Raw genomic sequence first — 23374 nt, 5'->3', positions numbered from 1 at the left:
ACACACACTGCACTCACACATATGCACAATGCTGATTGCCAATTTATCATCATCATATATTTTTCCTTCTCTCTATAGTTGATTGTTTCTATATCTATTCTCTTTACCTGTTCATTGACACCTCAGTATATTTATGTATGCATGTTCAAAATGTCCTGATGTCTACTAGTGCTTATCTTGCCGTCCGTCACTCACTGGCTCGAAATGGGAGATTTTGTTTCCTAGTCGTCTTCTAGGTCGGACTTTTTATTCATATTGTTCTCTGCTGATCTGATGGAATATTCACACACGGGTGGTGGGGGAAAAAGAAACGTCCCTTTTCTCACATCTTCTCTCGTCGTCTGCTGGTCAAATGTAGTCATACACGAGGGTGCGGCGGATTCCTCTTTTTTCTTTTTCTTACGCTTCTCCAAGGATAGATTTTATTATGCGCTGCGTCGAGAAACCTCTTTCGCAGCACTCCGTCTGCCCTCGGCTACCAGACGGCCAATCTCGGCCAACTGGTCAGGATTCAGATCCTTGCGGCTGTCGAGCCTCTCGCGTCTCGTCTTCTCGCGCAGCTCCATGGTCGGCGTGGACACGAGTCTGGCGAGCTCCTTCTTCTGCTGCACGGCGCGGTCCTCGGCCTCTTTGCGCGCGACGTACCAGTCCTCGTGGCGGGTGCGGAAGACGCTGTACTTGTTGCGCAGCTCGTCGATGACGCTGGGCGGCATGGGCGGTTGCAGCAGGTAGGGGCGATGCGTGACTTCGTCGACGTTGATGCGGTACGTGTCGTCGTCGTGGGCGGTTTCCTCTTTGGCGTCTTCCGTCTCCGGCCACGGCATCTCTTGCTCGAGACCGGGGATGAAGCGTCGGCCGCGGATGTACTCGCGCGTCTTGGGGTCCCAGCCTAGAACTTCTCTGCGGACAAAAGGTGAGGCTTCGACGGGCTCTTCGGGCTGTGCTCGCAGGCGCACGACGATCTTGTCTATGATTGTGTCTTTGAAGACGCCCGTCTCCGGGTCGCGCAGCGGGTGGACGAGTTTGATGTGCGAGAAGGGGATCGGGAGGGGCGCGGCGACGATGGGGCGCGGGTCGGCGTCTTCTTGTCTGGCCCATTCGGGGACGTACCAGTCTCCCTTTGGTTGTGGTCAGTGATCTGGTGTATACACGGATGAAAGTAGCAGTAAGAAAATACCATGTTCAGGCCATTGATCTTGACGGAGCCAGCCTGGGCATCCATCGTGGTGATCCTGCCAATCTTGCCCTTCTCCTTTCCCTGAGTCACGACGACTCTGTCGCCCTCTGCAAAAGGGCAGATCTCGTTCTTGTACTGTCTCCAGGTGCGGTTGACGCCCTGCAGGATGTAGGCATCGACGGTGGCGTAGGTGTCGGCCTGCTCTCCGACATCATACCGAGGCGCCAGGTGGGAGCCGGCCTCGTAGGCTTCTCGTCGTCGCTCGCGCTCGTTCTTGATGTACATTGACTGCGAGGCGGTGCGGGCCTTGCGCTGCTGTCGGTTCTGCCATTCCTGCGCGTTTTCCACTTTTCCCGTCTGGCGGGCGGCGCGGCGGGTCGCCTGCCTCTGGGCGGCCGAGGTGCGTTGCATTAATTTCTGCATTGGGGAGCGTGTGTGGTTTGGGTCAAGGATGTTGCAGATGCAGAGTGGTGGAAGACGAGCAGCCGACCAGCAATTGGTTGGTTGGTTGGTTGGTCTAATACAAAGTACAGTCCAGTCTGTCTGTCTAGAGTGTTTCGGCCTCTGGTCAATCTGTAAATTGATGCCAAGGGATTCATAAAGTGGATCATTGATTGACATGGAAAAAGAAACATAGAGTCGGCTGCCTCGTCTTCAACGGAGACAAGCCTCGTGCTCGCAAGTCTTCTCCGCTGCGAGTAAACAATAACTACTGGAATAACATGTATTCTTTTCGGTCTCGATAGACACATTGCTCTCTGATCTTTCGTGTGTCTCGCCACTGTTGTCCTTGTCATCATAATTCTGCCTGAGAAAAGTTCAAGCTCACCCTTGTCATCGACATGAGTCTTCTGTCTTCCAGTAACGATAGACAGCACCTGCATTGACTACCTTGATTGGCTTGACATTCACATGATCTGAACGTCTACAATATTCCCCCATTGATTCTTAAGGTGATTCTTCTGCTGGCCTGTCTATCACCGACATGCCTAGCTTGCTACAGCCGCGCCTGTGCTGTTTCTACTGCGGCAGCCGGTCTGCGTACGCCAAAGACGGGAAGACGCGACAATTCACATGTGCGTCATGCGATGCGACAAATCACCTTGACCAGGTACGGATCCAGCTTATCTGTTTCTGAATATACGCTGACGGCAAGAGCAGAAGGGCGAAATCACAGATCCACCCACGACACCCTGCAAGCGACAAACACAAGTCTATGCCCACGCGCGAGCGAAGAGCGCCTCTCCCATAACCCACAGCGACGACAACCTCTTCTGCAACACCTGCATCAAGAACCAGTACTTTCTCACGCAGCTGCTCTCCGAGTATTTGCCCTCCGAGGACGATGCCGAATACGAAAAGTATGAGAGAGAGTACCCAGCCTATCGCAAGGACCTGGAACGGCGGTATCCCCAGGTCTGCCACCAGTGTGCGCCGCGCGTGCAGGAGCGCATTCACAAGACTTCGTACGCCGCAAAGGTCGACTTCCTGACGAGGAGCATCGAGCACTCGAAGAACAAACCTCTCGTCACCTCGTCGCCTCCAAAGTCCATCCTGAAGACGGGTCTGATGTGCTGTACACTCGCCTGGTGGGTCAGCATGCTCGTGCAAGCACTGTGGCATCTCCTTGGTCTGCTTGCCGTGCCCGCCGACCAGGAGCAAGTCGCCGGTATGAGACCCCTGGAAATCATTGGCTGCACAGTCACCGCCGCTCAGCACAGCTACCTTCCTCTCGGATGCAGCCACTTGTTCGTCCATGTCGTACGTCTGTCTCTCCAGACCAGCCTGTATCTGGCCTGGTGGAACCCTGCACTCAAGACCAAGCTGAACGCTCCTGGCAAGAAGTCTCAGTGGACCGGTCTGGCCGATTTCTACCGCTTCCAAGCTGCTGTTCTGTTCTGGAGATTTGCCGTCTGGTGGAAGCTCTCGACCCACTTCGCCCAGGGCTCATCGACCACTGTCACTCGTGCTTTGCACGGCCTTTCTCTGCTTGTAACAATCATCGGCATCGTCTTTCCCCAGCGCATGGTGAAGTACGTTCGGACGCAGAGAATCTCCTTCCGAGACACCACTGCTCCCCTGGTCGAGCCTGATGCCTTTCAATACCCCACCGAAATACATCCCCAACCCTCGTCTCTGCGCAAGCCTCCTACCCAGCCTTTCAACATCAGCAACCTGTCTTCGAGATCTCCTTTGGGACTTGGTAACCCCGTCTCACGTAGCTCGCCGCTCGCCGCGCCACCAACACCACCAGCATCTGACACGGAGTTTTCGAATCACCAAGACGCAGCAGACTCGATGGATTGGGAGCCTCTGCCCCGACAATCATCACCTCTGATCCGTCGTACCCAGAACCCCACTGTGCCACAGATGACCTCGTCCTTTCCACCCGTGCCAGCTCCAGCGATACCAGCTTTCTTGCGTCCACCTCCGCCAGCAGGCGCAGCGGGCGCCCCGTCTCCCTTTGTAGGACGTCTACCTCCCGCGCCCATAAGTCCGGCACATAGATTACGCAATCCACCTCCACAACCCCAATTCAAGCCTACGCCCCTGTCGAAACAGCAAGATTTCTTCAAGCAGATGGGCCTGTCATCAGCGGCCTTGCCGTCTTCTTCGAAGCAATCATCTTCCAAACCCAGCAAGAAACCAAACACGACAAGCCGCAGACGGAGACGTGACAGCGACGCAGAAAGCGAGGAGACGGTCCCCTCAGACACGGAAGCGCCGCAGAGCACTTATGTGCGCACACAGAGAAGGTACAACACGCGCAAAGCCAAACAGGAAGGCTACCAAGAAGAAGAAGAGCAAGAAGCAGAGCAGGAAGACATGTTCCGCCCCGCCAGGTGGACTCTGAAATCCGACCTGGACGCCGCAGCAAAAGGAACCGGAACCGGCCTCGAAGACATGTTCTCCTCCTCCTTCAAACTAGGAGGTGACACCCCGACCTCGACCCCTCGCGCCAAACGCACTCAGAACTTCGACACCTCGAGCAGCAACAACAAGAACTCCAGGACCAAGACCAGCCCCACAGCGAGACGACGAGAAGTAGGCGGCGACGGCCGGGAATGGTTCGAGCGCGCCTCCGCCCAGACCGGCGCAGCAGCACAGATTGTGCGGACGAATGGCCGGGCGTTCGGCTTGTCGCTGTTGTTGGCGCTCGCTGCTCTGGCCGTCGCCATGCTCAGAGACGCCAGCGTCAGAGCGTGGATCAGCGACGTGTGTCTGGAGCCACTGCTGGGTGTCGTCGGCCTTGCTGGGCGACGACGTGGTGCTGTCGGCAGCGGTGGTGGGGATGGAGAAAGCTATGCTGCCAGCCACGGTGTTCTTGGAGGTGGTGCTGGTGGCAGTGGTAGCAGTAGTGCTGCTGTCGCCGGCGGTAGCGGTGCTGGGATAGTCGGAAGCCAGAGACGTTCTCATCCGCGTCTGTAGTACAAGTAATACTCTTTTCCGAAACAATGAGAAGAAAGAAGGAAAGGGGAAGAAACGAACACGAAGTATACGCGTACATGTAAACGACAAAATCAGGGAATCGGGGTACTCGGAATGGATGGTAGGCTATCAAGGTTGGAGTGGATCGGTGGGGAATGTGTCTTGAGAGGATATTGGGGCCCGTTTTCTTCTTCTTTTCTGTTTGTCTCCTCTCTTCCTCTCTGGGTTCACGAGTGAGTCTTTTTGCATAGCGTAGCATAGCATTGGTACTCGAATAGCGAGACAGACAGAACGTCGCACAGGATCAATATCCATTCATTCTCATCACGACACTGTCTCATATCACTTTTCTCGCCCCGAAGGATGATGATCACGATACATCTATTTCGTTCTCCAAGCCGGTTCTCAAAACGAGAAATCTGCTCTTTTTCCTTTTGTTTCTTGATGTTCTTCTCACACCAACACGCCCAGGAACTCTGCCTTTCCCTTTCCCTTTCCCTTTCTCTTTCCTTTTCTCTGCTGTTGCTGTGGCCGCCGTCCTGCACCTGCATCCATTCCAGTCCCTTTTCTCTCCGCCTCACCACCATCTCCACGACTACTCCCACCATCACCATCGACATGCACAGGAGACGCACCATCACAAAGCCCCTCCCACTGCACCACAACCCTCCTGACGCCTAATCCCCACGAACCCAAGATGCGCCCACTGAGACTCATGCGTTTCACTCTCGCAAACGACTCCACATAGACGACCCGGAGTTTATTCCGCGTGTCTGCGCCTCGCACATTCAAGAGTCGCGCGAGCAATGCTGCGAAACATAAAATCGTGCCTGTCGCGGGGCCGTTGGTCAGGATTAGATCTGGCTGTTGGGTTTGCGTCTGCGCTGTCGAGCTAGATGAAGAAGGAGGCGGAGACGGAGGAGAAGGGGGAAAGCAGAGGATGGAGAGGCACGCCCACAGACATGCCAGAGAGGACAGCGGGGTCGAGAGCAGAGACTGGTGGATCTTGCGCGCGCGCGGGACAGTGTGGATGTCGTATGTCCCTGTGCCCGTGCCCGTCTTCGCTTTCGCGCCGCCAGGGAGAGAAGACAGCGAAGCAGAGTAGAAAGCCGCAAACTCGTCCTCGACCTCTTTCGCTCTCGACGCACTCACTGCGTCGCCCGAGGACACGACCCATGTTCTGTGCGTGTAATCCCGCCAGTCCAATAGTCTCTTCTCTTCTTCCTCCATCACTCCCACTCCGTGTTCTTTCTCTGCGTCTGCGTCTGCAGCAGCCCAAAGTCTTCGTCGGCATCTCTCGCGTCCTAGGACTGCGACGCGCAACATCTCGATCATCTCAGCCGTGTGCCCTCCGCTTCCGAGCACGACCAGCAGATGCGTCGTTGTGCAGCCTCGGGTCTTGGGCGTTGGGGCTCGCGGGCGGAGGATGTAGAGGAGGCGCAGGGAGGTGGCTAGTAGTGCGGAGAGGATGAGGAGCAGGAGGAGGAGGACTGTGGCTAGGAGCTTGAGGGAGGGCATGTTGGGCGGTAGTGGTGTTTTCTCAGTCCGGTGGGGGTCTGGTCTGGTCTTCTCGGGATGGTGGAGGGTCGCGGACAGCGATCTATTGGTTCTCAATGTGCGGTTGTCGTGGTGGGCAAACACAGGGCTTGCGTAGGTGACTGCTGTCTGTCTGTCTGTCTGTCTGTCGTTCAAGGGCCCGGAGTCATTATAGGTGATTCAATCCAGCGACGACAGCCCTGTTGTTCAATCTCATCGTTGTAGACTTTTCATCTCTTCTCTTTTTTGTCGTCTTTGATCGGAAACAGAGAGTACAAAAAGAATCATGATGGATATAAAGAACATATGGCGGGCATGGCTTATCGATAAAGACCGACAAAACGATCATGTCGTTTCATACACATATGTCTATACTCGGCACATTTACTGTCATTCAATCGTCCTCTATTCCATGGTCATCTCGAATAATCATATGCAAATCAACATTGAAGAGAGAAGCTACATTGCAGAATCACCCTCGCTCCGTCTGTCCCATGCGCAAAGCCAATAATGCTCGAACATCCGTCACGTACTGTAATCCCTCCAACAAGGGCACGAGATGCAGCAGGTCGTTGTCTGTAGGGTCACTGATCCAGCCTTCGATCGGTATCGCGTTGTCTGTAGCCTTGCCGTCAGTTTTCGGACCCATGGCCTTCTCTCGACTTGGACACACGAAACTCACCTTCGTGGAAGATGTAGCTCATCGGGCTGTTGTCCAAGATCATGACTTTGCTCAGGTCCGGCTCCACCTGGCTGAGATCCTTGATGTATGCGCCATTCCGAAACGTGCAGTGCTGGCGGTAATACCTTGCGCTAAAGTACTTGCGCTCTCGCTCGAGCCAGTCAATGACCGGATCGGCATACTCTTGTACAGATGCAGTGAACACTATGAGGTTGTACCACTTGCAGATCTTGGAAGCGAATGTCAGTATCGCAAATGCAGTCAAGTCATACCAAGTTGTCCCTTACCTTGCGGAGGAAATCGTGGCAGAAGGGTCGTTCGTGGACATAGTACAAGATGGGCACTTGTGGTCCCAGAACAACTCCATTGCCACCTATCGGTCCTTGAAACTTGACCTCCACCATATGACCGGTACTCATACGCCCTCCTTTTGCCATGCTGTGAATCAGAGTCTCGTCCAGATCGAGAATCAACGTCTTCTTCGGTGTTTCGGTGCTGTAGGAGATGGTATACGACGGTTGGCGCTTCGGTACAAGCGGTCGAGGCGCTGCAGGCGCACGTGGATACTTCAGCTTCGTCGCAGTAGCAGGACTGGACGGCGACTTGAGCGAGTTGGCCACGGCGGCCACCTGGTCTATCGACCTGGAGGCTCTGGCGTGTTGTCGTTTTCTCTTCAGTGCTTCTTCATTGTGTAGTTTGATACGGATCGACTTCTTCGCCGGAACGATCTCATCTTTGGACGCCGTGGCCTGAGAGCGTGTATTCCTGGCCGGGCTGTCGTCGAGTGTAGAGGATGATTTCTCGGACTCGGATTCGGATGCGATGGTCGAGCTCGAGTCGACAGACATGGATCGCTCCTGTGCGATGCCTCTGTTTGACCCGCGAGGAGTCTCGTTCCTCGGTCTCACCCGTGGTTTCTCACGATGACCTTCCTTCTCCACGCTGTCCCGCACTCCGGTCGGGGGGTAAGTTCGTGATTTCCGTTTCCGAGGCTTCAAGATGTTGCGAATGGGTGCCATGGGTGAGAATGAGCCTTGCTCATCGTAGAAGCTGTTGACGACGTACAGGACGGGCGCGGATATGGTGGTCAAGACTGCTTTGAGTGAGGCAACGGCGGCATCGCTGATGCGCTTCGGTATCTCCCACAGTCGCGACGTCCTTCTTTTATGTGTGGTTTGCTCTGTTTTCGAAGCATCGTGTTCCAACAGCGGGGCTTTCTCATCTCTTATCGCATCACTCGAATCGAGAGAAGCGGAATCGTCATCGTCCCGGCTCGCGGAGAGCTTCCTCGATGATAAAGCGGAGCTCAATATGTCCGTCGGTGCCTCTCTCGAGGACGATGGGCCATCACGGCTGATGGCCGAGTAAGATGCGGTGCGCGACCGAGGAGGACTGGGTGGAGGGGTTGAGCTGATGCCGGAGAGTATGTTCAGTGCATTCATTATGCTAAAGGTTCCATGAGGAAGATTGTGGTATAGCGAGTGGATGTTGCAGTAAAGCAAAGAACTGTAAAGGATGCGCCGAGGCACCGAGTCGGTTCTATATCAAGGACGGACGAACAGGACGTGATGACACAGAATTACAGACCAGACCAGACAAGACGAAAAAGAACGAGGTTGGGTGAACGGGAGGTGTAAGAAGTGATAAGTCAGACTATCTTCGAACAGTAATAAGCGCTTATACAGTCTACAAAGTACTTGTACTGTATATCAGTGGACGAGTGCTGTATAGCACAACAACTACAAAGATACTCTTTGCCGAGCTTACCTACACCGCAACCCGATCGACTACTTTGCTGTAGCTACAGTACTACTACTACTACTAATCGCTGTACCCACATATGCCATGACACATTGTGCATCAGCATCATACTCCTCTGACTTAACCATGAACACCCGAACGTGGGGTGAGAGCCGTCGGATCATGCGCCTTTGCTCTTGGCGATATCGGCACTCTTACTCCCGACCATATTGCTCTAGAAACCTTCTTACAGAGCCGCCTGTAGACTACATTCAAGGATTAGAAAGAATATACTGATCGAATACCGGGAAAGCAGACGGCGCCTTGCTGTAATCTGGAGTTTGGCGAAGCGGATGGTACTGACGTGCCAAGCCTGAACCACCTGTATATCTTGATATAAAGGTAGCATCAGGCAATTGTCATGGGCACAAATCGCCCAATGGCAGGCACACTGTACTCGGAGCACAGCAATCGCGTGCCTGCTGTTCTTGCTATCCTCAGTCTACCTTTGGTAGTAGGCTACTGGCTCTCCTCGATAACAGAAAAAGTTGCAAACCCCTATCTTGTAAGACTAGACATTCAGCTTCGTGTTCCACTATTCTTTCTCATCGTCCATCTAGGATGAGTTCTTCCACGTCGTTCAAGCGCAGACATACTGCGCCGGTAGACTGCGTGAATGGGACCCCAAGATCACCACACCACCGGGCTTGTAAGAACTCTCCTCTCTGTACCATTCCTCTTGTGCTGGCTCTAACGTGGCTCAAGATACCTTCTCTCCTATCTGGTCCATCAGGCTTCAGGGTCATGCGGTATCTTGGCCTTGAGGTCCCTCAACGCCGTGCTGTTGCTTTTCATATTCATCATTGTCTTGTACATGAGCTCTCCCTCTAGGTCAAGGGTCATCACCTCTCGACAGGCCTCTCGGAACACATCGCTCCTGTCAAGCATAGGAGAGGTGGATCCGCAGCAGATTCATACTGCACTTAATATGTGCCTCTTCCCGCCATTATTCTTCTTTTCCGGCCTGTACTATACGGACGTGGCCTCCACACTGTTCGTCCTGTTGTTCTTCAAACACTTTTTCGATATCCATGCCCGAGGCACCCCGACCATTCTCCAAGCTGTTTGCTCCGTGCTGCTGGGTCTCATAGCACTCAGCTTCCGACAGACGAACATCTTCTGGGTCGCAGTTTTCCCGGCAGGACTCGTCGCTATCAGTGGTATGGGTGAAAAGCGTAATCCCTCGAGAAGCAGCATAACCCGCAGTTTCTCCGTCACAGATGCCACACGGGATGTCATCTCAAAAACCTGGGCCGAAGGCATTCTGTATGATCCCCAAGTTGGAGGGGCCTGGATCGATGGTATTCCTTTTGCTCAACTCTATCCATTCCGTTCGACTCTAACGTGAGTGTAGACTACTTGATGAACATTGTGTCCATCCTCGTCTTGGGCGTACGGACACTGACCGCGCGGGACAAGACCCTTCGTTTGATACGCCTGCTACTTCCATATCTCACTTTACTCGCCCTCTTTGGCGCGTTTGTGCTCTGGAATGGCGGCGTTGTGCTAGGTTCGTCGTGCTTGCATCGCCAGCTATGACATGTGCCGTAAGCTGACCTCGTTTAGGCGACAAATCTAACCATATCGCGACCCTCCATCTACCACAGATGCTCTACATTTGGCCATACATAACCTTTTTCTCCATCCCGTTGACCTACCCCTTCATCCTACAAGGCGGAGTGGCAATATTAGGCATGATACCGGTAGTCATGGTTTTCGAACCTCTTCTGATCTACAGCCGCCACAAAATCTTGCCCCGACCAGTGGTTACCCTGGCCATAGTCGGACTAGCAATGCTAGCAGTACATTACAACACCATAGTCCACCCCTTCACTCTAGCAGACAACAGACATTATACATTCTATGTCTTCCGAATCCTCATGCGCCACCCGATCATCAGATATCTCGCCGCGCCCGTCTACCTCGTCACAGCATGGGCGGCTATACAAGCCCTAGGCGCGTCCGCAAAGTTCTTCTTCACAGACGAAGACCGCACCCGCAACATGGACGAGCCAGGAAGCGTGAACCGCAAAGTCACCTCTCTGCCCTCTAGACAAGCTGTTCTGCTCAACGACGCCGCTTTCGGCGAAGGCTGCACCGTCTCGTTTGTGCTCATCTGGCTTCTGACCTCCGCTCTCGCACTCGTCACTGCTCCGCTCGTCGAACCGCGCTACTTCATCATACCCTGGGTCATGTGGCGCCTGCGTGTCCCCGAAGCACATCCCAGTGGGTTCGAACTCGGCCCGCCTAGACTGACAGTCGCAGGCCCCAAGACAAAAGCCAAAGCCGCCGTTGAGAACCGAGGCTTCTTCGCGAGAGTGTTGTACCTCGAGCACGACCACAGATTGTGGTTGGAGACGATATGGTTCCTCGTCGTCAATGCAGTCACGTGCTGGGTGTTTCTGAACAAGGGTTTCACCTGGCCTCAGGAGCCAGGGAATGTGCAAAGGTTCATGTGGTAGCTTCCATATATGACCATTAGGGGGAAAAAGTACCATGCAATTTCGTACAATGCTAGAGTATTATTCATCGCAGATAGACTCGAAGTCGTATTATACCAACACTTGCTTTCTCGAAATAGACGTTGGTACCTACCATGCTGCACTGCACTGCGATATAATTCACCAAGTCAAGATCCCCTAATCCCTGTCCTGCAGCCAGTTATCACGTGCCTGCCGCTTCACTTATGATAACGTACGACTATATTGTAGGACCACCACTTGGCATCTTCTTGTCAAACTGCAGAACGAATAGATCCCTGCCTCCTCAACTGCGACAATAGAACATACCTGCCAGAGTACCGATCGACTACTTACTCATCGCAGAGCATATACACCCATCACAGTGCCTACTCACTGGTCTCCGCACCACAAAGGGTAACACAGCACCGAAGAGGTAGAAGAAGCGATGAGAGAAAGGACGAAAAGAAAACCCATCCTCGCCCACAAGTTGGAAGAGAACACGGCGAAAAGGAGAGGTTATATAACATACATATCCGCCAGCGAAGGGCGAGAGGATGATGAATTCTCTTCTCCAAGCCGTTCGTTCTTTCTACGGCCATCGTCGACTTCTTGTTCGGAGAAGAGGAAGAGTAATGACGATCTTGCACACCTTATGCAAGTCTTGTACACCAGCGTTCGACAGGGAAAGGGCAAGTGCGAGGGCAGGCCGCACAGTCGCGGGTACCTCGTGCCTGAGACCTAGGGTAGAAGGTGTGATGATCCCTGTGGCATCTTCACCGTCCTCCGTATCGTGAGAACATACCGCATGGTCTGATTTCTGAAGCAGAAAAATTCAAAACAAAGAAGGAAAAACAAACTCTCTTCCAAGGAGACCCTGTCAGCGGGCGAGGTCTGGCGTTTTCTGAACGGGAAAGTAAGCGCTAGGCATAAGCAGAACAGCATGGAAAGGCATTGCTTGATGCAAAGCAACTGCCATACAGACACGACAGTCGAGAAACCGGGTGATCCCTTTTTCGATGGGGAGGTCCTCGGATCACACTCCGGTTCTTCACGACGACGGCCTGGCCTGGCCTGATCTTTGCGTTTATAGCGGCCTGGTTAGGAGCGGAGAGAACGAACGGATGCTGAGGTCGGCGCACAGTGAGCCAGGCGAGACACAAAGGTAGACCAAAGGGGATTATTCGGGGTATGGTAGAGTGGACTGATGTGTCTCCCATGATTAGGATGCCGGGGGATGCGCGTGGAGAAGACGTGGGGGCCGTTCGTTCCAGCACAACGTACCTCCGTGCTCACTGGAGAGAACGGCGAACCAGCTTGCCTGTCAGCCTGTATGCCAGTGTCTGTCTGCTGGCGGACCTGTCCGAAATGCGCATCCGGACTTGCTATCACGTTTCTGTCATCGAACTGCTTACCTGCCCTGTTGTGGCCCTGTTCCTGGATATCCAGCATCAGGCGTCAACTCCCAGGGAGGTGGCTGGCTGCATACTCCCGCTACGGGATGCGCCTCCCGGGCCGAGCGTCTGTACAAGTACAGTAGGTTGCGTCTTCTTCCGCCACATGCGTTGCTTGCCTGAACTTACCCACACCCCGAATCCGAGTGGAATCCTTTTCGGCAGACTCGGCATACCCGTCGGGGGTTGAGAAGACAGCCTTTGAAAGTGGACACAGATAGTATATTGAATCCGAGGAGGAGGACTTTACTTCTGCGGCATCTTAGTCACATGAATATGTATCAATCACGCGCACGAAGCAGGGCGGCCCCCAAAATTGCTGTGCTAATGAGCTTTGCGTCTCTCGTTTCGCCCGAAAGACTCTGTGAGATAAGTCGGAGATTCATCTTGTTTTGCTTGCTTGATAGTGCGAGTAGGTTTCGCTTAGCTGAGGTTATGTTAGCAGCATAGTATATCGGTTAAATTGCTTGGTAAAAACTAAGGTGGCCATGACGGTAGAAACGCCAGTACGCCATATTAATGTATTTCTCCCTGTATTTCTCCCAAAGTTGCGCATCTTTGGTGGCCCTAGCGTCTATTCGATGGGCATGTGAAAACCCTCGAAGCACCGGCATATCATCGACGGTAGTCACCGATGGCAGGAATTAACGCCCATTGCCGGACCGCTTCGAGCGGACTATAGGAAGCCGTTGCTGTTGGTTACTATTGTTGTTATTCAATAAGTCCTTGATCACTCGCGACAATCTATCATGTGTCAAGAGTCAATTGTGTCGTGTTGCAATGTAAAATGGTTGTCAGCGTTGCAGCAGGGGAAAACTGCTCGAGGGGATCTACTGTGATCCCCAAATTGCGGTGCACACAATCTGGCGTTTCAGACCTCCACGTTGCTCAATCTAATCCACAGCTGGAGTTGCGGAGTCTCCAGTGGAGTTGTGAGAAGGACCGATTGTACCGCAATCCTGTGTGTACTACGAAATCAAACCCCACTGCTAATCCCATGGGAACTCGACCTCTCCACAGTAATCATACGGAGCGAATTAACGACAGACCAAAAGATCAGCAGCTCGGCATGGATTTTTGACGCAGAATGTCAGACCATGGTATTGTAAAGACACTTAGATAGCTAGGTATCACCTGTTACTGCAAGATGTCGCACGAATGTTCTAGCAGGATCAATTGACACCAGGTATGGTAATGTCGAAATCCAGCGGACACTGTCAGACGAACTGACTTGCCGCTCAACGGATCCGCAATCGCCGCGCATGCGGATCCGTTGTGTTATATCGCTCGACTAAACCACTCAGATGCATGACCCCGGCTAGTCCAATAACGTAAGGTAAAACGGCATGTGATATGGAAATTGTGTCCTGGGAGCCTTGACCATACTTGTATAAGCCAACTAGGCGATGTTTGCGCATTGGTAAGAGCTATTCTGCAAGTAATATTACACTGATATTTTTTCTTCAATGGCGATGCCAACACGAGGCCTGAAACCGCTTAGAAATGTTTTGACGTGCAGACATGTGGAAAGCATGACGTCGATGAAAGCTTATCGAGATGTTGCCAAGATATGATCTTGCTTGATCGGGGCATTCAGTATCAATCATAGTGTGCATAGTCCCTATAAACGAGCAAATGGGAAGCGTCCGCTGAACGGCAAGACCGTACCTAGTAAGTCTACCCATCCTGGCCTTCGCAAACACTACAACACCATAAAACCGATGACGTGGCTGGCCCGTAATTGACGGTAAATTTTCTCGAGTCAGCGATGGGAACCGATTGAGTGGAACATTCTCGCGCGGTCCTGGCGGATCAGTAGTCTCAAAACTCCACGATCGTAGGCGTGTGACTTGGTTTGGTCAGCGCATAGACCGAAACCCATCCTTCAATGACCTCAGGGTTGTTTTTTCCGCATGGCCCACTACCACATGGCTGTTGTTCTTAAGAACATGCGGAGTCCCCAAAAAATCCTCCACAGTTCATCATTTGTTTTGGCGCTTCTCTCCTCGCTCCACACTTTACTCACCCACTGACCCCTATATTCAATCTCACTTTCGACAAGTGAATAAGAGTCCTTTCAACCATCTACCATCATGGGGTTGATGGGAAGACTCAAGGGTCGCTCATCCCACGTGGATGATGTCGATGCCACTCTCCCACCTATGGCCGATCACGACCTCGAAAAGCTCGACAACTCCAAGCCGCATATCTGGAACTTGGAGGTCATCTCTATGATCCTGATTGTTAGTATTGGTAAGTGATACGAACCCTTGATAGCTTAACAGTCATCTTACTGACCTGAATCCTTCAGGTGGTATGATCTTCGGTTATGACACTGGTCAAATTTCTGGTTTCCTCGAGATGGAGGACTTCCTTGAGCGTTTCGGCAGTGATGGAAAGTTCACTAATGTCCGCTCTGGTACCATTGTCGGTCTCCTGTCTATCGGTACCTTGATCGGTTGTATCGTTGCTGCACCAATCGCCAATATCTTTGGTCGTCGTGTCGGTGTCGTCTACGGCAATGTCTTGTTCTGTGTCGGCGTTATTGTCCAGATCTCGGCCACTACCAAGTGGTACCAGGTTGCTCTTGGCAGATGGGTTGCTGGTCTTGGTGTTGGCGCTCTCTCTGTCATGACCCCAATGTGTAAGTTTCGGCACATAGCAAGTCTGAACAATTTGAGCTAATCCATTATTCAGACATGTCCGAAACCGCACCTCGCCAGATCCGTGGTTCCATGGTCAGTTGTTACCAGCTCTTCATTACACTCGGCATCTTCGTGGCCGACTGCATCAACTTTGGCACTGAGAAGGACACCAACACCCGCGCCTGGCGTATTCCCATGGGTATCGGTTTCATCTGGTCCTTGATCATGGGAGTTGGAATCTGTTTCCTCCCTGAATCTCCAAGATGGGACTACCGCCATGGCAATCTGGCCAGAGCCAAGAAGACCATCGCCAATGTGTACGGCACCCCGGAGAACCACTTCGAGGTCAGCAGAGAATTCAGGGAGATCAAGCAGAAGTTTGATGTCGAAAAAGCTGGAGGCAACCACCCTTGGTATGAGGTCTTCACTGGCCCCCGCATGTTGTACCGTGTCTGCCTTGGAGTCGGTCTTCAGATCCTCCAACAACTTACTGGTGCCAACTTCTTCTTCTACTACGGAACAACTATCTTCCAAGCCACCGGCATCAACAACAGTTACGTCACCGCCATGATTTTGGGAGGTGTAAACTTTGGCTGCACGTTCGGAGGATTGTACGTCGTTGAGAACTTTGGTAGACGCAAGGCCCTGATTTTTGGTGGCTTCTGGATGTTCGCTTGCTTCATGGTCTTTGCATCGGTTGGCCACTTTTCTCTCGACAGGGTTACTCCTCAAAACAGCCCCGGGGCCGGCACAGCTATGATTGTGTTCGCTTGTCTCTTCATCGCTGGTTATGCCATGACCTGGGCTCCCATTGTCTGGTGTGTCGTTGGTGAGCTTTACCCTTCCCGTTACAGAGCTTTGGCTATGGGTATCGCCACGTCAGGAAACTGGGTCTTCAACTTCCTGATCTCCTTCTTCACTCCATTCATCACTGGCGACATCGATTACCGCTACGGATATGTCTTCGCCGCTTGCAACTTTGCCGGTTCATTCGTCGCCTATTTCTTCCTCTGTGAGCACCAAGGTCGCACCTTGGAGGAGATTGACACCATGTACATCTTGCACGTGAAGCCGTGGAAGAGTTCCAAGTGGGAGCCTCCGGAGGGCGAAGATCTCGTTACCGCCGATGCTTTAATGCTTGGTCCTGGCGCCAGATCAATCAAGAAGGCCGATGCTGCCGGTATGGAAAGCGAAGCTCGCATGGAGAGCGTCCCCGCCGCTACCGCATCGCACGGTATCACCGATGTCTCGGGTACGGACTACGAAGCCGCCGCAAGGCCAGCTGGTGGTCGTCGCGGCCTCTCTGTCACCGAGTAGACAGTCTTGTGCTTCCTTTTTAACGATGAGCGTACTAGCTCAAGAAAATGTCCCATTGAGGACTTGTATGTATGCGATACGCATCAGCGCTTATTTAATACTTGATACTCCATGACGAATCAAAACGTTTTTCTATTCTGATGTCTGGTCCGTTGACTTCGTAGTTCTGTGCCATTTCGGGTAGAAGTCAACACGAACAGGGAAGTGAATCGGATAAAGGCTATTGCACATCTTGAGTAGTCTGTAGTGGATTCAGGGAACGGACCGTCCACGCAACTTGAAAAGTGTACGAACGTAGAGCAACGCCGCTATGAACCCCCCTCTTGAAGAGCCGCGATGTAGCATCACGAGTGAAGTGTCAGCATGGTTATTCTCTATTACGAACGTGCAGCTGCTGTAGACAGGTTGACCTATGTCACAAGGGTCTCCTCAAGACTGCACGCCGGGGAGGCGTAACGTGTCAGACTGTTCAATCAACTCAGCAGTACAGCGTTAGCCGCCGATGCTCGACAGCGATATGTTGGCATATTTGGCGTTCAGGCTTGGGCGTGGATTCCAGCCTACCAGATACATTGGTGGAAATTACATAGTCCTCTTCAATTGCTGATTGAAAGGAAAGGGTTGTGTGACCGTCGAGTCAGCAGAGAGGCTTATTTTACTCGTGTGTCTAAAGCTAGACGATCGGGGACTCTCATGTCAACAGAACCTCGCATGAGATCCCGAAAGGCGTTGAGTTCATCTGAGGCCGAAGAGAGAAGACTTTGCTTAGTACGATCTTCAATCCGAACTCGGGCCTCGAGAATGAAGGCGCCGCTTGGTTCTAACAGCTTTAGAGACTCTATGGCTGGCAGAACAGTCGAAGGCGCTACCACCTCCGCTTGGTCGGGCTTGAGCATGCGTGAAAGGGTGAGCAAGACATTTTGATGCACAAGGTGATGGCCCTCAACGAACAATTCTGTCACAAAGCTATCTCAGGTTAGTCAATGCTTTGCCGCGGGTGCAAGGAATATTACCTGTAGCTGGCAGGGTCGGCGAGCTTTTGCAATAGCTCCTGAGACGCGTCCAGCTCGTTGGCCGGTCTCAACACGAAAGTCTTAGTTTCGGGCTCCGGGGTCTCAAGCACCTTGACCGTCACTCGCTGCACTGCTTCGCTGTTGCCTTGGGCACTCTGCAAAGCCACAGATTGGATTTCTTTACCAAAATCGTCCTCGACTAGACTTTCCAATACCTGATGATAGGCAAGTGGTACAGGTTTGACTGGCTTACTGGGGAACCTTTTGTTCGGCTTTGCTTCCTCGCTTGAACGCAAGGGCTTGTAGATGAGCTGGCGTTCGTAGAAGACGCGTGGTTGCATAGCAGCAACACCAGTGAGTATCTTCAGGACCTGCTCGTAGCGCGTCACTGGCACCTGGCCATACAGCAGTAGTTCATGCATGACGGAACCCTCCCGCTTTGTTTTCTTGGAATGGGTAGGTTTCAATGCAATGTGAAAAGTCGTGATAGCAGCCCTTACGCTAAGTAGAAGGATTGTCTGTTGCAGAGCAGGTGTCAAGGTAAAGCTTACCCTTTTCGGGAGTACAGGTAGAATATTGCTAGATATGGAGTTGAGGCCCGAGCCGGAGATTCACATGCCATACAGTGCAGTACAGTGCAGTAGTGTAGCTCGGGACAAAGTAGACATTAAAACAGGGACGTGCTTTCTTGAAAATGGTGGGAGAAGTGGGAGGATTCGGGGATCGGCTACATGAGATTCCTTGCGCGACGAACGGAAGCAGCCATGGTGAGGTCCCCCAAGGAAGGAAGGCACCTAACGCCGACATCACCTTTTGGGGGCGCCCGACTTCGCTTTGGATATTACCCGGAGACAACGGACAATACACCACACCTCTTATCAACGTGCACCAGCGCCTCTGCTCCCCACTCATCGCCCCTCACCCTCGTCTCTCTTAAGTTCATTTTCTTGCTCGCGTTTGCTCACTCTCCTCTCTTCCGTGGTTATCCGTCTGTATTCACTCTGGCACGAAACAGCATATCTCTTCACGATGAACGCGACCCGAGTACTACTGGCTAGACAGCCCATGATCCGTTTCCTTGGAAAACGCTCCATCCCCAAGCGTAGGGCACCTCTATTCACGCCTCAGTGATGCCTTCTGTATGATCTTTGGCTTACAAGTGCGCCCCATGATAGAAATTGACCACGCACCTCAACCTCATCCTGCGTCGCCCACGCACGAGCTGCCGGACAGCTTTGCGACATACAGGCAGAAGGCTCAGCAACACGGCCCACTTGGCACTGGTGCTGCAGCATTGGCAGCGCAGTACGGAGGATACATCGGTCGTCACCCTGGCAAGTCTCTCGGACCCGTAGAGCCAAAGGATGGCGAATACTTCGACCGCAACGACCTTCCTGCACGCTTCAGAAGAACTCCTTGGAGCCAGGCTGAGATCGAGGCCATCGAGTCCGGAGGCGCGAGCATGTTCGCATGAATTTGAGATACCACGATGCTTTCATTTACTGTTCAAAAAAGTCAAGCCATACCATCCTGTTCTGCAGCGGAAAAAGCAGGTGTAGACAGACCATTGATCTGGTCGGGTCTCGGAGGACTCTTTGGGAGGACACCATTATAGATTACGATTTCTTCTTAACTGACGCGTTATTACATTCTGTCACTATCGCCTCAGATTCTCACGTTGCAGCACATAGTGACCATGTCGAGAACCCACTTCGCACTGTTTAAACGGCGGTGCTAGCGACAGCCGCGATTTAGTACTTGATGGTGAGACGGAGTCGGACGGGTGCATACCTCGCGCTGCACCAACTCTTGTAGACAAATGTGTACATCGATCGGATGAAGTCTCTAATACAAGCCTCTTTATATAAGCACCATCTGGGATGTGCAGACGCAAGCAAAAACTTGTCCGAGCGAGACTACTAAAGTGGGGGTCGGCCATAGTCGACGAAATCCTTACAAGAAATTATCACAGGAGGATGCCGTCCACCACATATTTGCTAGTTGTGATTCATCTTAGACACCACCAGTGCAAGTCGTATAAAAGTGTTCTCGTACCGCACTGAGCAAGTTGACGTGCGTGTTGCGACTACCTTACCGAGTGTACCATGGATATGTACTCGGAGACTTGCCGTTGCGTATCTTATTCATCGTGTAATTAAAGCGTATACCGTTTCGAATCATATTACTCCACGTGACCCCGTGACGCGATTTCCTTATAGTACCTGTATAATCACGATTTATTGATGAACATAGACACATATCACAAGTCAGGCTCAGAGGATACACATTCAGCATTATACAACTACCGTACCCAGGCTCTATACAGAGGATCCAGCCAAGCACGATTTCCAACATAGAGATACGGATGATATGGCTTACACATACATTGAGAAGATCTAAGTTATTGCCTACCTTCAACCCTCTATCGCCGACTCGCCTGGGCCGATGGTCAAGTGCGAGCATGTCTCCCTCCTTGAAGCGTAGAGCCACAGAGGACGGTAGTGTCTCGCCGCCACCCACCAAACGTACATTGATACAAGCCACTACCACAAGTCAGTACAATTCGTGCAGCACATCGAGAGCATATCATGTTTAACGATTGTCCAGATTCAGCTATTGCCAATTTCTTTAAGCCGGCTTCTCAGAAGGAACCAGATAAAACTACTTGGCGTGTTGTCGATAATTCACTGCTCGTCTGTAATTTCGACAAGGTCGACGAATTCGCGAGCGAAAAGCCTCGGAAAGTAGCACTCTTCGATTTTGTATGATCACCTTGTCATAACAATGTTGATTTTATTGTCCGCTGATATATGAAAGGACTCAACATTAATCACATCAGCATCCGGCAAGAAATTTGCTCAAGCTGCAGAAGACTGGAAATGGTGGCACCCTCATGTCCCCACGAAACTACAACAAATGGTTGCAGATGGGTTCGTTCACGCATCCTAAAGCAAAGCATCTTGGGCGCGAAAACTGACCCTCCAGATATCTCGTGGCGATTATCAGTAATCAAGGTGGCATCAGCCTTAACACGAAATCAAAGACTGTGAAGAGCGATCAAAAAAGGCTCGTGAACTTCAAGCAAAAGGTCAAAGCAGTGCTGAATCAACTCGACCTGCCGGTGTCCTTGTATGCCGCTACTGAGAAAGATAGATATCGGAAGCCTAGAGTCGGTATGTGGGAGAATTTGCTTCAAGACCAAGCCCTACAGTTGGCGAATATAGACATGCAGGCGTCTGTGTTCGTTGGTGATGCAGGAGGTCGTACAGCCAGTGGTATGTATAAGGCCGACTTTGCATGCTCTGACAGAGACCTTGCAAGCAACATCGGTATCAGATTTTCGACGCCAGAAGAATTCTTCCTCGACGAGGAGGTAAGGCCTTTTGCAAGGGTCTTCGATCCATCCATTGTTCTGGCAACAAAAGGTTCATATAAATCATTGACGCCGATACTCAACTTCGCTTCAAAGAATCCGCTCAATGTTATTGTTTTCTGTGGCAGCCCAGGGGCTGGTAAATCGACTTTCTTTTGGAAGCATCTTGAACCACTTGGCTACGAGCGCATCAATCAAGACAAGCTTGGTTCCCGCCGAGCATGCATGCAAGCTGCCGAGCATAGTCTGGCACAAGGCAAGCCAGTTGCAATCGATAATACAAATGCAGACATTGATACAAGAGCGCATTGGGTCGACTTAGCTTCCAGATTCAAGATACCTACGCATTGCGTTCTGTTCACTGCTTCCGCTAGGCTGTGCGAACACAATGATGCAGTACGCTCGCTAGGTGGCAGCTCGGTAAGTGATCGACTTTCGATATGGAAACCTTGTCTCGCGCTAACAATCATTTCTCAATGCCAGATGAACCCAGAAGCAAGATTAGGTCTGCCAAAAGTCGCTTTTACCAGCTTCGCATCTCGTTACCGCGCGCCGACACTAAAGGAGGGGTTCGAGGGCATCACGGAGGTTGATTTCGAGGTACGAATGATAAGTGACACTGTGAGGAGACCATTTCTGACACTAGAGCAGTTCGCAGGAACGGAAGAGCAGACTGAATTATGGAGCAAATTCTGGATATAAGCCCTGACGATTTACGTTCAATGGCGGAGAGCACACCGCAGCTGGTACAGAACGTCTGATTCTGCTCTTACTCTTTCCCATGTTATGTCCAGCCTCGACCACTGCCTCATCCTCAATGGCCATCCCAACGAAGATACATTCGTAGAGTCCAGATTATGGCTTGAATAGTTTCCATCTATGGACGTTGCACGTACTCGCTTATCTCTTAGTGACGGCTGTACAGTACTCGAACGACACCAGCGCATGTCGATCAGATAAGCAGAGGCGCAAGTTTGGCAAGGAGTACCCCAACAGCTAAACTAGAAGACTATTCAGATGTCCCGCAGGAAGGGTTCGACGGTGGATGCGGCACGCAACCGAAGTTGAGATAAGCTGACGGCCAAGGCAAAGGATCTGCATTCAAAAGTCAAGGGTTCGCTGCCTGGAGCGCACTCAGTAGAAGTTGTGAGAAGGCTTGCAGCGAAATGATGAAATTAAAAGCTCTATCCTGAAAACTGTCTCAGACGGAGTATGGTCTCGCCGAAGGATTCAATGAGCTATTGGGCTGAAGTGGGAGGCTTGCAGACGACAAGCGGTGCTGGGCCAGTGTGCTTGACTGCTCCATACTAGATCACGGGAATATCCGGCACGCTGTGATCAGGGCTCGGACATTTCTGCTGCATAGCACACGTTGTAGTGACATTCGTGGCTGATTTTCTGTCCGGCAAGCCATGGTGAAGTACATTATGGCGTTCACACATGGCGTGTGTACTTGTACAGTCCAAGACTTCCGTCGCAAACAATCGCGGCTATTGCATCTGGGGGCTATCGAAGTAAGACAGTCCGTAGTCTCGCACTGGTTGGCATCCCGCAAAATCTGGGCCTCGGTACGGTTCTGCATGGCGATTTATCCGCATTGTGAAAGACTACAGGTACAACGAAGCTGTGAAGTCAGAATCTATCTTACCTGCGGAGGACTCCGTTGATCCATCTGTGGAGCGAGGGCTTGAACAAGCCAAGTCCGAAGAAGAAGTTGTGGGCCATTTTCGAGGCTTGAGTTGACTTCGGCTACTGGACACGGCATATCCTTCTATCGCTCGATAGCCCCAAGTCTAATCTCGAGTCGGACTATTCCAGATGTCGCAAGTACGAGCAGAAAGCCTTTATGCCTGTCTGTGGCAGTTTTCATCTCGATATCTACATGACAGTGGTACAAAAAAGCAGATCCCAACATGGATTTCTACAGGCTTTCGCGATGCATTTTTGCAATAGCCGGCGCATTACCAACTTGGTGCAAGCGGATTGGGTCGGCGATGGACCGGTGCTTTGTTCCTGCAGACAGTCGGATCGCTTCCGCGACCGGTGTCAGCAGCATGCGCAAGGTTAAGTGACAGGCTCGTGCACTTGAGGAGCTCCACGTTACCGTCTGTCACTGTTCTGTCAGAACGGTGCCGCTGCAGTCGATCATGATGCTTGTATTTTCCTAACGTGAGTTCGTGCCAAACCCCAATTTGCTTCAAAGGCATCCATGTTGACTGCATCTTTCATCTAGGTCAATCAGCCTAATGATGGACACCCACCCGCTGCTGCAGATGCGAACCTCGCTTCGTACAGTAGATGCTGCGTGTGGGAGTCCACGCTTGGTAGCAGGAACATCACCCGATCGCTGCGCATCGCGACAAGAACCCGGCATCGGGGAAGGACTAGAAGGAATGCCACGGTCGTAGTCCCTCCGTGCCCTGACTAGAACATGTAGCGTGCCATTGTAGCGGAGTTCCACAAGCTGCTAAGCACTGAGTGCTCCATAC

The 23374-nt window shown here is 52.0% G+C and overlaps 9 protein-coding genes across 10 annotated transcripts; 5 read left to right on the top strand and 4 right to left on the bottom strand.

Annotated features, from left to right (window-relative positions):
* Positions 1 to 425: 425 nt before the first annotated feature.
* Positions 426 to 1600, bottom strand: AAFC00_002539 (mitochondrial 54S ribosomal protein uL24m; the record flags this gene model as incomplete). Its single annotated transcript, XM_069341872.1, has 2 exons — positions 426 to 1118; positions 1178 to 1600. 2 exons carry the CDS (start codon positions 1598 to 1600, stop codon positions 426 to 428), a joined length of 1116 nt encoding a protein of 371 aa, XP_069198380.1.
* A 562-nt stretch (positions 1601 to 2162) lies between these two features.
* AAFC00_002538 (uncharacterized protein) lies at positions 2163 to 4606 on the top strand (the record flags this gene model as incomplete). The annotated part of the gene is made up of 2 exons (XM_069341871.1): positions 2163 to 2288; positions 2339 to 4606. The coding sequence occupies 2 exons, from the start codon at positions 2163 to 2165 to the stop codon at positions 4604 to 4606; spliced, it is 2394 nt and encodes a 797-aa protein (XP_069198379.1).
* Positions 4607 to 5059: 453 nt separating this feature from the next.
* Positions 5060 to 6124, bottom strand: AAFC00_002537 (uncharacterized protein; the record flags this gene model as incomplete). The annotated part of the gene is made up of 1 exon (XM_069341870.1): positions 5060 to 6124. One exon carries the CDS (start codon positions 6122 to 6124, stop codon positions 5060 to 5062), a length of 1065 nt encoding a protein of 354 aa, XP_069198378.1.
* Positions 6125 to 6614: 490 nt separating this feature from the next.
* Positions 6615 to 8266, bottom strand: AAFC00_002536 (uncharacterized protein; the record flags this gene model as incomplete). The annotated part of the gene is made up of 3 exons (XM_069341869.1): positions 6615 to 6760; positions 6825 to 7053; positions 7112 to 8266. The coding sequence occupies 3 exons, from the start codon at positions 8264 to 8266 to the stop codon at positions 6615 to 6617; spliced, it is 1530 nt and encodes a 509-aa protein (XP_069198377.1).
* Positions 8267 to 8985: 719 nt separating this feature from the next.
* On the top strand, positions 8986 to 11086 carry AAFC00_002535 (uncharacterized protein; the record flags this gene model as incomplete). Of its 2 annotated transcripts, none has more annotated exons than XM_069341867.1 (5): positions 8986 to 9129; positions 9185 to 9273; positions 9330 to 9925; positions 9979 to 10134; positions 10191 to 11086. In XM_069341867.1, 5 exons carry the CDS (start codon positions 8986 to 8988, stop codon positions 11084 to 11086), a joined length of 1881 nt encoding a protein of 626 aa, XP_069198376.1. The 2 variants fall into 2 exon arrangements, with proteins under 2 accessions (XP_069198376.1, XP_069198375.1); XM_069341866.1 differs by having other exon boundaries at positions 9004 to 9129.
* Positions 11087 to 14630: 3544 nt separating this feature from the next.
* Positions 14631 to 16499, top strand: AAFC00_002534 (uncharacterized protein; the record flags this gene model as incomplete). Its single annotated transcript, XM_069341865.1, has 3 exons — positions 14631 to 14790; positions 14849 to 15181; positions 15235 to 16499. 3 exons carry the CDS (start codon positions 14631 to 14633, stop codon positions 16497 to 16499), a joined length of 1758 nt encoding a protein of 585 aa, XP_069198374.1.
* A 650-nt stretch (positions 16500 to 17149) lies between these two features.
* Positions 17150 to 17934, bottom strand: AAFC00_002533 (uncharacterized protein; the record flags this gene model as incomplete). Its single annotated transcript, XM_069341864.1, has 2 exons — positions 17150 to 17465; positions 17513 to 17934. 2 exons carry the CDS (start codon positions 17932 to 17934, stop codon positions 17150 to 17152), a joined length of 738 nt encoding a protein of 245 aa, XP_069198373.1.
* A 607-nt stretch (positions 17935 to 18541) lies between these two features.
* Positions 18542 to 18986, top strand: AAFC00_002532 (uncharacterized protein; the record flags this gene model as incomplete). Its single annotated transcript, XM_069341863.1, has 2 exons — positions 18542 to 18614; positions 18688 to 18986. The coding sequence occupies 2 exons, from the start codon at positions 18542 to 18544 to the stop codon at positions 18984 to 18986; spliced, it is 372 nt and encodes a 123-aa protein (XP_069198372.1).
* Positions 18987 to 19973: 987 nt separating this feature from the next.
* AAFC00_002531 (uncharacterized protein) lies at positions 19974 to 21587 on the top strand (the record flags this gene model as incomplete). Its single annotated transcript, XM_069341862.1, has 6 exons — positions 19974 to 20064; positions 20120 to 20274; positions 20330 to 20442; positions 20498 to 21305; positions 21369 to 21485; positions 21537 to 21587. 6 exons carry the CDS (start codon positions 19974 to 19976, stop codon positions 21585 to 21587), a joined length of 1335 nt encoding a protein of 444 aa, XP_069198371.1.
* Positions 21588 to 23374: the final 1787 nt, after the last annotated feature.

Source organism: Neodothiora populina (genome assembly GCF_041146345.1).
Source record: "Neodothiora populina strain CPC 39397 chromosome Unknown canker_contig_15, whole genome shotgun sequence".
NCBI lineage: Eukaryota > Fungi > Ascomycota > Dothideomycetes > Dothideales > Dothioraceae > Neodothiora > Neodothiora populina.
This window is presented reverse-complemented; position numbering and strand designations above follow the sequence as displayed.